General features: G+C 38.8%; 1 protein-coding gene across 2 annotated transcripts in view; it reads right to left on the bottom strand.

Annotated features, from left to right (window-relative positions):
* The window catches only part of DIAPH2 (diaphanous related formin 2), a 474990-nt gene that overhangs the window by 249771 nt on the left and 206546 nt on the right, over window positions 1-18673 (bottom strand). For both annotated transcript variants that reach the window (XM_053473146.1, XM_053473147.1), the window contains 2 exons: window positions 6773-6874; window positions 5816-5910 (listed from right to left, as the gene is read on the bottom strand). In XM_053473146.1, coding sequence (XP_053329121.1) covers window positions 5816-5910; window positions 6773-6874 — 197 coding nt within the window. The remainder of the gene's footprint in view (window positions 1-5815; window positions 5911-6772; window positions 6875-18673) is intronic.

Genomic DNA, 18673 nt, shown 5'->3' with positions numbered 1-18673 from the left:
TCATTTACAAACCCGGTAATTATATTGCTCTAAGTATTCAGAGCTGCATCACTGACATTTAATCAGAAATTTCACCATTATTCCACAAACAGAATAGAAATTGATTTTATTGATCTCTAGACAAAACCACAACAATACAGTGTTAATCTTTAAATACCAAACAATTTACTGACTCTCTGTATCATTCCAGATATAAATTATTATTTTACCCTTACTGGAGAAAGCCGCTTTCTTTAGAACCAATAAAAAAAAAAATCCTCAGTATATCAATGTTAAGACTGCATTTTATCAATAGAATGACTAATCGGAATATTTTTAGTATGTGACTCAGATTTAGAAAAGAGACGGACAAAAGTGACTCCCTCTGGTTAAGCAACTGAACAACAGCCATCACTATCAGGAGAGCTATCACTTATCCTTTCGTCCTAATTACCCAGATCTTTCCTTTTTAGACTGTAAATGCATTAACGGGGGTCTTTGTAAGCCCACCATTCTTGCCAGGAAGACTGCAAGCTCACGGGCAGGGTCCTCAACACCTGTTGTGTACCTGTTACCGACCCCTTATTTAAAATGTACAGCGCTGCTGTTTATGTTAGCGCTGATAAATAACATATAATAATAATACACGTGAAGGATTATATACATATCTGGAAACGCTCACGGTTTGACCCGGAGTCTCAGGGTTTTTGCCCCAATCTCAGAGTCTCAGGGTGAAAGGGGCAGATTCTCAGTAACACACTCTGGAACTGAATCCTTCCTATTCTACATGGCTGTGATCATATATAAGTGCTTTTGCTACCAGTATGATATCCCTGCTTGAATGCAGGTGAGTCAATAACGTAATGTCAAGTAAAGGTTTCCATGTGGACGGGGATTAGAGACATTTGGTTAATATATTTGACGTGTCGCTACTTACAATCTTCACAATGGGCTATTGAAGGGTTAATGCATTTCTCGAGTCTCAGGGCTGCTCATTAAAGAAAGTTTCCAGGTATGATTGTTTACCAGGTAGAAAAAACTTTTATCTTTACATATCAAAGCTTTGTTTTATGTCTAAATGTCACATTTGATGACGATGATCAGTAAGAACACCCATAATATCATGCCGTGGGCTGTATCCGATGAAGTGGGTAACCCTTTGAGAACCAAAGCTGATGTCGACAAGAGATTTGCATTATACATATAATTTTTTTTAAAAAAGGGTGCAAATGACATATTGGTTGGAATTGTCTAGTTATTATTACACCATAAAACACAAAATCTACATTCCATATTTGTGTTTATACTCTGATGTGCATTTAACCCATTCTTACACACTTTAAACGTTTATCTATTATCTAAAGCCTGTATTTATTCCCCCTCCGCCCCGCAATCCTTAACGCTGAGTGATGTCATGCCCTGCTGCTTCGCTGTGACGATGGGTAGAAGTAAGCAAAAAAAGCTGTGCTGCCCCCCTGGACCTTCTGCTCTAGGTCTCTATATACCGCTGTTCAATTGTAAGAAATATAATTCCAAGTGACAAATAAACCAGTCGTTATTTTGTAAGAAAATCACTTGCAGTGTTGTTTAAATTCTCTCATTGCTTTAGCCTCTGCCACTTCTGCCGGGAGGCTGTTCCACTTATCTACCACCCTCTCAATAAAGTTGAAAAGTTCCTTACATTACAAGGAACGGCATTATCATTTTATCTTATTATTGTTGTTTGCCTCATAGTATGCTCGGGGGGGGGCGTGCTTCATAACACTTGTTTACAGAATAAATACAAAAAAAAATTAAATTTCAAGCTGTCAAAATAGAAACATTGTAAATGTATAAAAGAAAATGCCTCCACTGTGTTAAAAAGTGCTTCGATTGATACATAGCACTTGTGTTTGCCAAATGGTAAGCCATATTCAAGTTGGCAGGCCATTGTGATAAAATGTCAACATTCCTTTTGGCTTATATTCCCCAATTAAATTGATACATCCAATAAACATCTGTACGCGGAGAGAGAATCGGAGCGCCGTGTCAAAAACCTGCCTGCAGACAGGGAACATCGCACGAATCAATGCTAATATGGAAGGTGAACGCGGACTAATTCAGCACCGCAGCCCCCCTTTTGTGATGTGTTGTGTTTATTGCCTTTACTAATTAGAGGGAAGAAAATACACCTTTTGTGCCGGGATTACAAAAAAATTATTGTAGATGGCAAGTGAAGTGTATAATGACCTTTGTCAGGTAAAAGAAAGGTTTCATTTTTAGGTGAACATCTTATTTCTCTACCGCCATGCTGAATAGCTGTTGTGTCAACTGCGTCTGCATCCCGGAGGTTCAGTTTTGAAGAATCTGGAGGATTTAATAGAAATCTATTCTCTGAAACATCAACTGGTGGAAGGTCCTGTGTCGGAATATTAATGGGATCCCTTGGTCCTTCAGTTCCTGCAGTGAGATATTAGCCTTGGGTGACATGTATCTCTATTCACCTGCCCCTTGATGTGGCCACGTGTTACAGACGTTATATCGAAGTGCCCTCATGTTGAACATGCAGGAGATCTGTGCCACCCAAGGCATAGATCACAAAAAGATGGAGCACAAGGGCCACCAGTGTACTTTTGGATCCTGGGATCCAGTATATGTAGGGAAGGGCCAGCCTGATTAGGCCTGGCTCAGCTGGAGATGGGGAGCTTTGCCGGCCAGGGCGAGAACCAAGATCAGTTCAAACGTTCCTCCAGGAGAGCATTAGGGATGGAGGTGTCCAAGGACCTGTGTCTCCAGCGAGCAATTAGGTGAAGTTCATCCCGCTGAATGGACAACCTACAAGTGTGTTACCCCTATTGTCAAAATACACAGATACAAAAGACATCTAGAACCTTAAGATATAATCACACTAACCTCTAACAATACAGAGCAAGAAATGTCCATAACACACGATGTTACCTTCTGTCTCTTCTGCAATAAATATCACTGACCCCGTTCTATGACTATGTCCCTATACTATAAATAAGACAGAAGACACTTCAATGCCGCACCATATCGAAGACTTGTTTTATGATTCCCCATCTAATAACAGGTATCTTTTATTTGCCTGTAAGTGTATAATAGTACATGGCAATATCAATAACTGTATTTATTTCCTGAAGGATAACCTCTTGTTGCTCTAATATGAACGGTATATATATATATATATATATATATATATATATCAATATCTATATATATATATATATATATAGATATAGATATATATATATATATATACTCTTCATTACTGAAGGACAACCTCTTGTTGCTCTAATATGAACGGTATATATATATAAACTCTTCAAAGTCATTCTTCTCTTTTGTTTTTTCACTTCGGCATTTGTTCTTAAAAGTTTGATTCAATGTCAAGACTTTCTAAGCATTTAATTGCACTGTTTGGATGAAGGGTACAACGCAGTATGATAAATACCTATTATAGTCACTGATGTCCGATACGTCAGCCGAAACAGAAGTTGTTACAGAGTACAGACAGCTGCATTTATTAAAGGGTATTAAAGAGGTTGTATAGTTGATTGTAATTTGTAGAATGGGCTAAGAAATCTAAACGTGGGACACTCCAGCCATCATAGACACTTTAATGCACATGATAGCTGCATGGTTCCTTTAAATCTGAATTCTCCTACGTTCATTTGCCCCTTTTAACATGCATTTGTCCCGAAAATGTGTTCGATCTCCCTACACGTGATAGACTTGCTTCCAGTCAGCACCCTTGCTGGCTCAGAAAACGCAGCGGGCAGGGACGGCCATGCACTGAAAGCTCTCCCATTCATTTCATTGCGAGCACTTTCCTGCCACTGATTGGCTGCTTCGAGCAGCCAATCAGTGGCAATAACCATTGGACAATGGAGCAGGAGGGCAGCTACATGGCTTTGTCTTTAACTCTTTTGTCTCGACAAAGACTTTAATATGCATTCTTTTTTAGTGGCCCTGCCAGGGATAGTCAGCTGCCCCTTTAAAAGTAATTTATCAATTATGGTTACCCTAGACCAAGCAAAACACAATCTTAGTAAAATTTTACTTAGGTTTACTTTTATTCTCAGAGTCCTCTTAACACTCATACACAATGTATTAAGTTCACATGTATATATGTTAGTTGGCTGTTTCACTTGTACCTTCTCGACCTCTGACCCCTTAATTTTACACTATATTATGTTATTATGTATTAAATATATAGCTCCATCAATTATCTATAACATATTTTCCTTTCATCTCGTCTACTTTGAAACATACAATCTTGATTTTTTCTCTATAGCAAAGTAAATGTTTTTTTTTTTTTGAAAACCCCAAAACGCAAACGTCCATCACTATTGTAATGGAAACGTAGAACTTTTTAAAAGCAAGCAATTATGTGACATGAAACGGGGCAGCTAGAAATAAGACGCATGATCTATTCATGCCAAGACACATTAAGCGCTTCCTGAAATCTTCAAGTCGACAAACAGCAGAAAAAAAGTCATTTAGGCGTATTTTTGGGGTTGGATAAAACAAGTTTTCAGTAAAATATAGTCTACCCCTGCCAGTTTGACAATATAATTACTTTCATCTATCTGCTTCTTTATTTTCATTTTGAATTGGAGGAAATATAAAGCTTGACAATAAAAGTAAGCTGGTCTCGGAAAATGCAACATATACATTTAGCTGAAGAATTCATTCCGACTCTTTAACATCTCGGGGGACAGATTTCTGGCGGATGTTCCCCTAGGCACACTGTTAGAGTGAATGGAGTAACTGTATGTGATCTGAATGCACTTTTCCCGTTGGATCAGGGCGAAGAAAAAGGACCAGATTTCTGGATTTCCAAGTTATGCATTAAGGACCATGCTATGCGGTTATAAGCACTCCAAAGGGGTATATTGAACGGAACAAACACATGTTTAAATCAAACTTTAGATTGCTATGTAATTCACTGCTTGTCCTGTTTGAGCATTGTACAACACTGCGGAATATGGCGGTGCTATATAAATCAATGAATAATATTAATAGACATCATTAGTTTTGATAAAACTAAGGTTGGTATTAAGAGTAAAGCTGGGTGGGAAATCTCATAGTAGATATTTTCATATTTTGATAGTTGACAAAAGGCCCACTTTAAGCATGATGGGACTTGTTGTTCGGAGGCACTATTGTTTGTATTAACCCCTTGTTATTTGAACCTACTTTGATTGCATTAGTAATCTCCATTTGGTCTGTTGGCACATGAAAGAGGCCAATGTGTCGTTATAATATGGTCAGGATTCACTTATAGTACAATACAATATCAGAAGGCAACAACTGGGAAACAAATCACGATAACACCTGTGGCACAAGTTCACGTTAAAACAGATTAAAAAGCATTAATTCATTCACTGGCTTTCACTGCATCTCTCCCAGTAATACCCGGGGCAGCCTGAAATATAGAATAACGTGCTTGGACCAGCAAGATTTGGGGGGTAATAGAGTGCTGTCTCTCGCAAGGAACCGCAATCCTTTTCTACAATGGGTGTGTGGGGGGGGTGCTGCAATGTGTTCCTAAAAAATAAAATGTGTTGAATCTCAATAAAATCTAATATATACACATTACTGTTCAAAAGTTTGGGGTTTTCACAAGCAATTAGCCTTTTAAACTTATACTTGGATCGGCGAACGCAACGTGCCATTGGAACACAGGAGTGATGGGAGTGATAAAGGAGTGATGGGAGTGATAAAGGAGTGATGGGAGTGATAAAGGCCCTCTGTACGTCTATGAAGAGATTCCATTAAAAGTCAGAGATGACTATAGATAGGATCAATGAAACCAAAGCCTGCTAGGCCATACCTGGATTAAAGATTCCGACAGCTTCTCTTCATCTACTTCTAAAATAATGTTCTTTATTTCTTCGTATGGCATTCGATAAGATCCAAGGAAGATTGCTGAGGCAAAAGAAATAAAACTCATTATAAGATCATAGAACGGAGGACCTAAACAAATTGTGCTACAGCCGCCCGTATAATACTAATGTCCAATGACGCTATGACTGGATATCGCAGGGGTCGTTAAAACAGTGGCGTTCAAATCACGTCCTCGAGGGCGACAAACAGGATTGAGCAGCGGCATTTCAATTAAAATTTCATAAAATGTATAGGTCCTTGTTTAAAACCATTTTGTTAAAGTCCGTTGGAAATAAAGTACTGTTCCACCGCTTGGGCCTAAAACTCAGCTCTATAACAGAAACGTCGTTTGGCATTGACAGGAACCTGGTTTTATCTCACTTCCAATAAACTCTCTATATCCCCAGACCTGGCGGCCGCCATTGTTATCAGTCATGTGATATTTCAGGTGACTTTCCTTCTCAAACACCACACTGAGCTGATTCTTTATGGCAGTGCTAATGAAGTCCATTCCGTAGACTTTCCGCAGTCAGTGTCAGGCTGGGTGATTGAGACTTAGCCATTCTATTGTTTATCACAGGCAGTATGATAAGTCAGGGTGTTTGTCTTGTAGATTGGACCCAGATAACAGCGCTAGAACACATACAAATGGCTAATATTCAGCTGGCTGAAAACATATATATTATGCCAAACCGAGAACTGTTAAAAAAACGTATTCTTAATCTGATATTACTAAAAATTGTTTAGAAATAAAATATCTTTAAACCCCACCCTGTCAATGGAAGTTAATAGTCAAAGAGTTTGGGTTATAGAGTTTGGGTAACAGGACCCCATAATAAGCCCATCTATAAATGCACCTGGGGCAAAACGTTGATTGAAGAACTGCCCCGCTAGTTATACTTACATAGATTTTGGGCTGTTTTACTATCCAGAACTCTCAGCTCTTTTACTTTCTTCTTTGTAACTACTGGTTTATTCTCTTGTTCCTCCTCCATTGCTTTCTTGGCTGTAAAACAAGGAAAATACACTGAGAACAATGGGAGAGATCTGGCTTTTTTAAATGCATTCCTAATTTATGCTAAATAAAATTGACAAGTGACAAATGCTAATTCTTTGTTAGCGATGTATAAACCTGTGCCAAAATTCTGTAACGTATATATATATATATAAAAGCAATTGAGATGATGATTAAATTACGGTAATTTCGCGTTATGAGTAAAAGCTAGATAAGTACACTCTAACAAGGACTAGCAATGATTCAAAATGTGAATGATTAAGAGAGTTGAAAGGGTTAAATGCTATCAATATCGTATTTTTGATCCTATCATTATTAAAAATACTCATGTATAGATAACAGCTCTTTTTTTGCGATTCCGATCTGTTTTTCATTGTTACGAAATGTGCAACCAATGTAAAGAATGAACCAGGAATGAACCAGGAATGATGCAGGTCCGAGTAACAAAGTATCTCGCAAACCATTCTTCAGTAAAAATCATAGTTATTCCTTTGAAGGAACCCCAAACTTCTTAGATCCGGCCAGATGTTCAAAACAAGATGAAACTGTGCCTTTCGGGGGTTCCTTAAGATACAGAACAAGCCTCAGACTATAGAGCCTTGAATACATGAGTTATTTCTAATTTAAATGATTGTAGAAACATATATTAACGGCTTTTCTTAAGGCGAAACACAAATTCGGGGAATTGCACATCGGCGCTAGCTGCGGAGCGCGGCGGCAGCTGACAAACCTCTTTTGTGAGACGCCCCGTGTTGTAGGAGATGATAAACTAGGTAGCGAGCCGTTAAAAATGGATGTGCTTGGAAAGGGCCTTCTGAAATCAAACATTCCACCTACAGCAAGTGAATTACCAAAGAAAAATTCAGTGATGCTATCTGCGCCTCTCTGTTGTCATTATTGTGATCGTTAATCTGAAAAAACCCAGACAAATGCCTTTTGTAGAGGAATGATTCACGACAAAAGCACAATAATTCAGCACTCTGTTCCAAGGAAAAGTTTCCTTTGCATTTTTTTGCAGGGATAATTTGGAAATTGTTGGCCTGGAAGGGTCAATAAAATTGGGGGAAAAAAAACATTTTCATGGACACAGCTGGTTTCAAATTTTTTTCTACATAAAATTAGGAAGACTTCTGTTTTAGATAATAAACAATATTTATTAGTATTTTCTTGTCCGCCATACTTCCTTCATATATTTCTGTTTTTATGAATGCTTTATTTATATAGAAACACAGAATTTGACGGCAGATAAGACCCATTTAGCCCATCTAGTCTGCACATTTCTAAAACCTTCATAAATGAATAAAACCTTCATAAATCAGTTGATGTTGTCTTAGATTCAGGATAGGTTTATGTCTATGCCATGCATATTTAAATTCCTTTGCTATATCAGCCTTTAACGCTTCTGATGGGAGGCTGTTCTTTTTATCTACCACTCTCTCGGCAAAATAAAATTTCTTTACATCACATCTAAACATCTGACCCTTCCGGTTTTAGACTATAACCTCTTGGTCTAACATTTCTCCTTTGAAATAATTCCAAGGCAGGCAACAGAGCAATAAGTATATTCTATTTCTTTTATAATCTGCATACTTGGGAGTTTCCCCGGGGTATATTATCCAGAGGTCTCCCTCTTTTGAGGGAGAAGGTTTTTGAAGGGAGGTGGGATAGCTGCACTGGGGGTTGAGGCTAATCCCTAGAGAGCCTCTAATGTGAAGGTTGGAGAGTAGGCAGGAGGTGAGCAGGCAGTGTTGCTCCCCTGCCGGAAAAACAAGAAATTAACCCGGAGACCCGAGGAAGCAGGTCTTCACCCAGAGACTCCAGGTCAAACCCAGAGAGGTTCCAGGTATGATAACCTGCCAACCATAGGCATCCTGAGCACTTATTTCACATCCATTTCTAAACATGGTTCCAGCTGTTTATGTACATCGGGGGAGCCAAGAAGAACAGAGAGGTTTGGGTTCTTAAGAAGGACTGTCCCTCCTATCGAAGCATGCTTCAGACCTGAACCCTCCCAAATCAATGATGAAATCTAATAAGAGTTTTTCTTTTTCAAGCCGTCTCGTCCGCCACAAAAAGGTTTGAGGGCCGCATTTGGCCAAATGGCCTTCAGCATTACTTTAGATAAACATATTTTGTTTTATTAGTTTAACAGAAAAAACAATACCATTAATGTCCCCGTAGATGACTTGATTAACAACGCTTTAGAGCTCCCAGCCTGTTCCTTTTCTCTTCAGGCCGTTGACATCATGAACCTTTGGCTTTTAATTTGTGAGCGCTGACATCCGATCAATGGGAAATCGCCCTTAGGTCTTCAACTCTATGACCCAAGTTTATTAATGATAACTATGATTTTACTTTCCTGAGATGAGTCATATGACCCAAATCTTACCAGAAGCCCGTCGTTTTCCCATAGGTTCCTTGGTGTGGTTATTGTTGCTGGAAATAAATGAAATCATCTTGATAGGCCACAAAAATGATTTACAAAGCTGTGGCAATTTATTGGGTTGTCAGACGATAAGGTTTTTGTTGCAAATAACAAGAGAGGCAGCACCTCTAAATGCTGCTCCTTGCATCACCGGCTGCCAACCCAGGACTATCCGTAATTGTCCTATTGATTAAACATTTTCAGGAAACAGCTTGAATTTATATTGTCTCCAGAAAAGTTCAGGAAGTGAAAACAATAGATCAGACTTCTAAAATCTGACATTTTCTAAATAAAAGTGTATTAATAATGTATTTAAGCTTTCAAAAATATCAGGAATCCATGTCAAGGAGTTTACAGTTAATTTCCACGCCACAGTCTGTTTCCATGAATTCGATACATAAGTAGGCGGGGGGCTGTCGACTTTCAAGTGATTGCTAGAACCTTTGCTTGCCCCCCCACCAGCTATTTTCCGCTAGTGCTGGCTGGGCGAACGCTGTGGGTGGGGGTCTATTCAGACCCATGTACATATGCACAGAGAACATTCCTATTGATTTCAATGGGGGGACATTTTCCTGCCACTGATTGGCTGCTTTTTGCAACCAATCAATGGCAAGAATTGTCAGGCCATGGAAGAGGAGGACAGCTGCAGCTCTGTCGCTGCATCTTCTAGCTCAGGTAAGTGCTTTGTGTTTATTTATCTTTCGTCGTTTTTGGAGAATGAATATTAAAGTATATGAAGTACTACATTTCTTTAACGTTTATTAAAGTTTGCGATGAGAGCCCCAATAGCCCTTTTTCCGGATTTGTTAATTGCGATTTACTGGCTTGAAAGGGAGACCTAAAAAGTTCTCAAACCCTGTGAATCCGGGGCGGCTTTTTTAATGGAGCAGAAACGAGCTTTGTGAATCTCGGTCTCACTTCATCATCCTTTGTCTTCTGACCAAGTGCGACACAGGAGCCTGCTGCAGACATATAAAGAAGAATGACTAGCCGCTCGATTCCCTCCCGTGCAACAAGCAAAAGGAACAACAAGAAAACACAGCCGTGGCGCTTTTAACCCCTTCTACAAGCCGTTCCTGGCATGAAAACTATACGTGACTTAACTCCTTAAAGCAGTATGCGTACAAATGCTACTAAAGGCAAGCAAAAAACAGCCCATTTAACCTAAACGCAGGATTTGACTATTGTATTAGCCTCTACCACTTCTGTTAAGAGACCGTTCCACCTATCTACCACCCTCTCAGTAAAGTCAAAGTTCCTTATGTTACATTTAAACCTCATTTGAAACAAACTTAAAGCCTTTATGATAATTACAATTATTTATTTGTTGTTGTTTTTTCAGTTGGTTTGTTTTGTTGGTTTAATGGTGAGGTGATAAGTTTACTTTAGGGAAATGGTGTGAAGAATAAAAAGGTGTCAAAAGTGGCCTAGGAATGAATTCCCCGTTCTGACGCGTTTTCCCTTCCCCTCGTCGCACCTTAACTAACGTTCCCAGAAACAATCGGCTTCGAAGACATAAATGGGACGGAGGAATAATCATGCGGATCTTGGAAACAGGAAGTTAAAAGGGCTGCCTTGGTATTCGTATCTCTCTAAACACATATATATTGCTTATTGTAAACGTCCTTACACAGGTTTATTTAATGTACAGCTGGAAAATGTAGGGCATAAGTTCTGGGTGTCAACACCCTTACGGAACCATGTGACATCATCAGAATTAAACTTGGTTTGTGTTAAAAATAAGAGATTTGGTCAAACAGAAAGTACTTATTTCAGCCTTCACGCCAAAAAGTTTTAACCCATTCAGTGCAAAACTGGGGGGAATACACACTCGGCCTGGTCTGGCTATCCGGCTATTGGGGCAAATGCCCAGTGGGAGTCCAATGGCGCAGACCACTTAACTTTGTTGGCTCCAAAATTTTAATGTGCAATTGCAGGCCCAACAAATCAATTTGTTCTGATGGTTGTGCCACTGAATGGAGAGTTAACCCCTTAGTTTGTTCAGCGATAATGGTGTGGATAAAGCACGATCACGCGCTGATAGGTGGAACAATCTCTCACTTTTATTTAACACCCCCACCCGGCGTGCGTTCTCCATGTAGACATGATCTGGACATACATTCCAGTACAAGGGTAAAACTAATAATGTCGTAAAACATTTACCCAAGGCATGAAAGGCACTGCTTTTAATAACTATTTATAGAGATATAAAATGATGGTCTGTTTGCTGGTCCATCACATTACTGGCATGATGCAGTAAAATGCCCCGGAGAAATATGGAGGAGATTAAACAACAGGGAAAAGAATAAACAGAAATGCTGTGAATTGTAGATGCCACGCATACATACAGAAACATTTCAAATACCCCAGAGACATTCTAAATCTTCCATTTTCTTATTTGTGAAAGAAATATCTACAAATCTGTAACAAACGTGCAATATGGACAGTTACCGTTAAGTAATAAATCTTGTATGTATAACTTTATTTTTGTAAAATGTAGAATAAAAAAATAGGACCTATTTAAAACTATGAATGGGTTAATGACCTGGTGAAAAGTGGCTACTTTAAATTACCGCATTAATATTAAATATTGTTAATATTAAATACATAAATGCAGTAATAGTTTATCCTGCCAAGGTAGAAATAGGGAAATTGCAGAATATGAACTTTGTCAGTTCTGAAGGAAGTAAAGAGGGTCTAAACATCTATTTTGTTAAAAAAAAATACAATAAAAAAATTATAAGAACTGGAACCTTGAATTCCAATATAGTTTGGGGAAATAGGCTCTGCCAATCTATTTTTGGATTATATTTTCCCCCAGGGCCAGGCTGGTATTAAGGTCGGCACTGTCACTTTAAGGCCAGCAGCCGATTAAATGAAGTATAAGTGGCTGCCTGCTGGCTTAACTCTTATGCTTTTGCAAGATGCGGCCACAGGTAGCCACACAAAAGAACAAGATCTGCCGCACTAACGTCAATAAAGGTAAGTGGAGGGAGCCGTTGGTCAGCGGCCCACCAGGCATTGTCCGGTTTGCCCTGATGGCCCGTCATGGCCTCTATTCCATGACTCATTGCCACTAAAAAGCATAACATTGGGTTATTTTAATGTATAAAAGAGAAACCGATGAAGTCTAGATAAGAAGCTGGTTAGATGATCTTGAGGCTTCAACCCTACACCTTGGGGCGGGCTATTTTATGTATGCCTACAAGTGGCATACATAAAACTAATAGAATTATAATTATTTCACCAAAAGGTTGTCGGACATGCTACAATTTGTGGTGCTGGTCTTTCATCATTTCTAGATACCCGTGAACTAAACTTCTCTTTCTTTTCCTTTTTTGTTTTTAATTAATTTATTTATTATTACTTTTAATAGACTTAAAAAATGGATAATACAAAATGTGAGCTATCCCCACTCAATGTGGTAATTAAAACAGAAATATGATAATTAATGTACAATTTAATGAGGTTGAAAAGATAGATTGGATTATGCAGTAAAGTGAGAGATTGTGAAAAGTAAAAAAACCACTTCAGCATAAGGAGAGGATTTAATTATTCCGGAAACCAGGATTCTACAAGCAGAACCAAGACGGGAGTACAGAATACACTGGAACGACAAAATTGTCCATCTTTTCACTGCCGTTAGACCTATTGGCCTATATCTGGATTCCTTTTCTAGGTCCCATCCTTAGACCATAATGATCCTCTTTTTCTACGTCAACATTAGTTGCTCATCAAGCTTGTTTTAACCCCTTAATGACAAAGCCCGTGCATGTACGGGCTCAAAATCCATTGTCTTTAAGGGGTTAAATAATTTTCAACTTTCTTAGAAACAAAGTTTCGAATGAAAGGAATTCTTTCCATTAAACAACAGATTCATCTCGCCCCATCCAATAAAACATCTTTTGCATGTTTTTGTCCTACTACTCACATAAATGATCATTTAGCGTATTATCAAAGCATATGTTTCTTTCCAGAGGTACTTATTGACCTCCTCGGATATCTAAAGCTTCTTAGGATAATTGGAGAAAAAATATTTTTGTTTTGGTGGTAGGAGGGAGTTGATTGGAAAACAAGTTTGTTCTTCGGTCCTGGAAACACGAAGCGATGATGTCACCGTGAACCAGGACTCCAGGGCTCACAGTGTGTTGAAATGTTTTTAATATTTTTTTTTTTAGTCTGTATGTTTATTATATCACTTCTTTTGTTTACCGAGATCTAACTGAAAAGCTGATGCAACCTGATGTAAGAGAGTGTTTTTCTGGCGGCTGGATGGAAGGTGCAGCTGGAAGTTGGAGCATTTAGCACCGTGCACACCTGTTTATTAACTGCTGAATCGCAAAGGCTTCATCTCTTCATCTCTCTTTGACACCTATCTGCAGTCTGATGAGGCAGCAAGCTCATTAACCTCCTTTGGTGTCAAAAAAACTCTCAAAATAGTATACCTGAGGTCCCTCTGGCTTGAATGAAATTCACAAGCAATTAACGTAAAGAAAGAAATGTGGAAAATTATGTTTTCAGGTTATGCAAAGAATTTCAACTTTTAGTTTTTAGCTTACACTAGACAAACACGGTATAAACATCTGGTAGAACGCTGAGGGAGTTTCTACTACTGTGAATTAAATTGAATTACTTTTTTTTTACATTTATATTTTACAATTTTGCCCAGTGCCCAACTTCACTCTCAAACTCTCAATCACTCTCTCACACCTCATTCTCGTTCACTCTCTCTCATTCTCTCACCGGACTCGGTTGGTGCATCCAGTGACATCCTCTCTCTCGATCGGATGATCGGGGAGAGGACGCCACCGCAAGCGCTTTCATTTTGGCGGATGTTTGGCGTTATTTCCGTGGAGATAGGGATGAAAATAAGAGATAACAGATTGAAAATACAAGAGATAAGCGTTTAGCGGAAGTGGTCAGCAGAAGCAGAAGTGGACAGGATAGAAGGTAGGGAAACAGCGTGAGCGAGTGAACAAGAGTGTGAGAGAGTGAATGTGGGCCTGATAATTTGGGATGCAAATTCTGAGCTTTTTGCTTTGTTTTTGTTAGAATTAAACAAAGAATTTGACAGCAGAAAAAGATGCATTTGGCCCATCTAGTCTGCCCATTTTTCCTGATGTAAAGACTCAGACCTTAATCAGTTTGTGGATTAAAGAGCCATATGCCTATCCCATCCATGTTTAAATTACCTTGCTGTGTTAACCTCTACCACTTATGCTGGGAGGTTGTTTCATCTACCTACTACCCTCTAGTTTTAGGTTATGGCCTCTTACTGTAGAATTTCTCCTCCTTTGAAATAAACTTCCACCTTGTATTCTGATCTTTTTATGTATTTAAACGCTTCTACCACATAACAGATAAAACCGGGGACACAGAGCCTAGAGAACGTCAGATGTTTGTCTGCGTGGATTTCATTGAAAATCCACAAGTGTGCAAATGACAGCTGCGTCAAAAAATATACATTCCTTACACCTGATAATTAACAGTTTGCTTAATATGCAGGCAACTGGTTCATTAAGAACATGTCTACCCAGCAAACAACTCATTCTGCGGAGCAGATGTGATTCCTGAATGTGAATTCGGGATCTAGAAGCCTTAGAAGAGACATATCGCAGCGCTCTGCAATTCATATTCCGCTCTGTACCTGTTCATGATGCTTTCTGTCACTCAACAAAGGGAACAGCTTGATATTTACATAAAGAATGGTACAAAAATAAGTAACAGATTAATTCACTTGAGGGATTATGCTGACACAAGATTGTTAAAAGTTTATTTGAAGCTACATTTGAAGAACAGATTTTTATTAGAATCGCCGCTGTATTTAAAATTGTTGGCTCGCGCCTGTAAAATAAACTGCGGAATTAAACGCAATATACATGCAATAATGTATTTCGCTGCTGAAATGCAACTTTATTGCTGGCCTTTATTAAGGTAAGTGACAGGTAATGATTTCCTATAGTGTGTTCCAGGTAATGTATGGAATGTATATGCACATAATGATGATGCCGTTCCTGCCCCATGTGTGTTAAATCTGTGTAGGAAAATAATAATCACGTAATGTTATCTAATTTCCATTTTTGGGTGGCCAGGATTACTTTAACTGTTTCAATGGAAAACCATATTAAAATTAAATAAAAAAAAAAATCTTTTTGCACAGTCCCTAATACACAAAATCACATTTTTCTATGAAAAAAAGTAATTTTTCTGCATTTATAAGAGCGCATGTTGATGGCATCTTGTGTCGAGGTTAGTAACATGAAAGATTTATGCCCTTGAAAGAGAGATGACCTTCATTATAGTCAAGTGGTCGTGGAATGTATGCACCGGCAGCGTCTGACAATGGATCAAGGCACCTGTGTTCCAAACATTGTTGTCAATGGAATGATGCAACATGTGAAGGGAATGACTGCATTAGAACTATTTACCAATAGTAAATAAAGCCATGTATTTAGAAATGTGATTGTATTCATTTTCCAATCCCCCTCTTCTTAGTTTCATGGCAGAGAATATACATTGAATATTGTATTCATATAAGTACATGAAAAATATAGAGTACATTGGCAATAAAAAAGCTTTCATGTCACATAATGTAAAATGTAAAAAAAAAATGTATATTCTTTTTATTAAATGGCATACCGTCCACCAGTCCTAGTTTTCGTGGGACTGATTCTAGGGCGCTGTTCCTGTGTCACAGGTAGCAGTGGGATCATGGGCCAGTTGGTGAGATCCTCTGATGTAAAATCAATGGAGAGGAAGTTCTCTTGTAACCCCCCCAACAAAACCAGTGTTGTAAAGTGGCTTCATGTAACGAGGATGGATGACCGTGCCTCTAGCTTTGCCCAGTTCCAACCCACTCTCAACTTCTTCCCATACCCTTCCACACAAGTGTCCAAATTCAGATATCTAAAATGGTGCGCGGGTGTGCCGAGACCTAAGTCTTTGAAAGCGAAACTTGTAGAAGCCAAGTGTTGCTTAAGAAATGGTGGATCAGCTGATCAGTCCCGCTGTCAGCTCCCATCAGGTTTTGCGAGATAACCCTGACTTACTTGAGTCTTAGTGAAACATGTCCAAAGGCATTTCTAGAACTCTTTTATCCAATGGAAGATATGGGCTGTAGCTTTATTACGCATTCATACCCCTACTTGATACATACAGGTTATGGTGGGTGCGACCTTCAGCGGAGCAGACACTGAACCCTGTTTTGAGACCAAAATGTCCTTCAGCTATTTCAAATCATCAATAACGTAAGCATGTGCAGGGTCAGTTTGAATGTTGCTTAACAGAGGCAATAGATGAAGGTCAATTAAAAGAATTTAACATAGATATGGAGTGGGTATGGATTTAAAATGCTCTAAAACTATCCATCACCTTAAAAAATGCAGAGGCGGTAGCAGCTATTGATTGGCTTCTGCATGGATTTTACAAAGGAAATTAGTGTTTTTTTCTGTCGAGAAAAGTGATGCTAAAAGAACGTTCTACAAATAAGAACAGGCAATTGTACTGAGGACGGTTAACTATCACAATAGCTTTAACTTGTTAAGGAAAAACTAATCATCATATTACACACACAGGGTTAAACCATACAGAATTGTAATCAAGTAGCCATTCTAAATTAAGAACGGAAGAGAATGGGCGACCTGAAATCTCATTTTTTGTTCCCATAAAAATGGCATCAGGGAATTATAAAGTTACTGTGTACCTCCCAAGTGTCTTGGTTTTTGCGTAGTTGCCCCACTGTCCTGCTTTTGTGGGCATCATGGGCCAGTTGGGGAGATTCATTACATTGCAAATGTTGGAAGATCAAAACTAAAGTTTTGCAAATCAAATTTTTGGCCTTGTTTGAACTCGAAACCCTCTGATTTCCTGCCCTGTGGTAAAAAGACGCACACGAGGCGTAAAGAAAATGACTCCGGCCTAAACCTCGCAGCCTCCCTGGAGACAGGCAAATGGTGTACCTAGCAACAATAACTTAACTCATTATGTGTCTGCTTTGTTTAGCAAATCCTGCGCATTTATTTAGGTATTGTTTATCCATAATGAATTAAAATGGGAGAAAAAGAATGGGAAATCTCTCTCGTGCTTACAAATGTATTTCAATCCATCGCTGGCATGTGACTGCAATCTCTTTTCATTTTACAAAGTGAAATGACCATTTAACCTGATACAGGAATAGGTTTGTTAAAACAATCATTTCCCTTAGAGGCCAAACAAATCAGAAGTGCAGGACGCACTCCCGTAAATAGGAATCATATTTGTCTGCAGAAAGCGCATTTATTTACATGTCAAGAGGGTAGGATTCAAAGTGCTTTGCGTATTAACCCTTCTGAGCCAGGGAAGCAGGGCCACATATTGTTTTGATACATCAAAGCACAAGAATAATGTCTTGGCGGAGAGCGTTATTCAAGATGCCGGACGGGAACCACCAGTTCTAAGATTCTAAATATTGTGATGTAGGCACTCATCATGGTCGTCAGTAGGCATGTCTTGGCCCAGCCAAGAGAAATCCATAGGTGCCACCCTAAGGCCTGGGGCAGCAGGGAAGTGTGGCATGGAGGTCCGCTGGCCTATTGGGGAAAAGTCTGTTTTATCCCCCTTTTGCACCAAAGCAGCCATGATCTGTCAACTTCTGCTTCCCCATTCAAAGAGTTAGTTGGGTAAGGTAGATATAGCTTGCAGTGCTGTGTTAATACGAGTAATATCAGCTGCTCTGGAAACAAAATCAAATGGAGGGGGTTCCAGAAACTCTGGGTGAAAGCCGGTCATCTCCAGCCTCCATAAATCTCTATTATAGAATTAACTCCTGAACCACGAAGTTAACTAAACAGTTAAAGTAGAGCGTTAGTCTTTCTCAAGCGTAAGAGACTGGATGATCAGTTTGAGAGTAATAAGTGAAGTGAAGTGAGTAATAAGTGAAGCCAACGGCTAAAGTGTTCTTCTATGTCTTTAAGGTGTTTTTTGTGATGTTTTTCCTTTAAAGAGGGTTGCCACATGTTTTTTTCATGGTACACTCAATAAAACAATAGAACCGCATGTGATAACTTTAGTGTCTTTCAAACAACAGATACATGTCATCAACTACATTCCATTTAAGAGAATTCATTTATTTTTCTATCAGAGATTTTCTTTACCTGCATCTAATTTCAACCTTTTTTTTTTTTTTTTACCTTTGATGTTTCTGAAAAGGCTTCAATCGGATTTGTACGCATTTTTTATTGACTTGTTCTGCCAGATCAATTCAGTTTTGACAGTCCCACAAAGATAGCAGAAGTGAAACAATTACCACCAGTAAAATGAAGAAACTATTGCTTTTCAAAGTGTTTTTTACAATTCCAATCAAAGCTGAAGCAGGACTAACATGGTTT

This window comes from Spea bombifrons, chromosome 8, assembly GCF_027358695.1.
Source record: "Spea bombifrons isolate aSpeBom1 chromosome 8, aSpeBom1.2.pri, whole genome shotgun sequence".
NCBI classification, from domain to species: Eukaryota; Metazoa; Chordata; class Amphibia; order Anura; family Pelobatidae; genus Spea; species Spea bombifrons.
The sequence above is the reverse complement of the archived record's forward strand: the minus strand, read 5'-3'. Positions and strand labels throughout refer to the sequence as shown.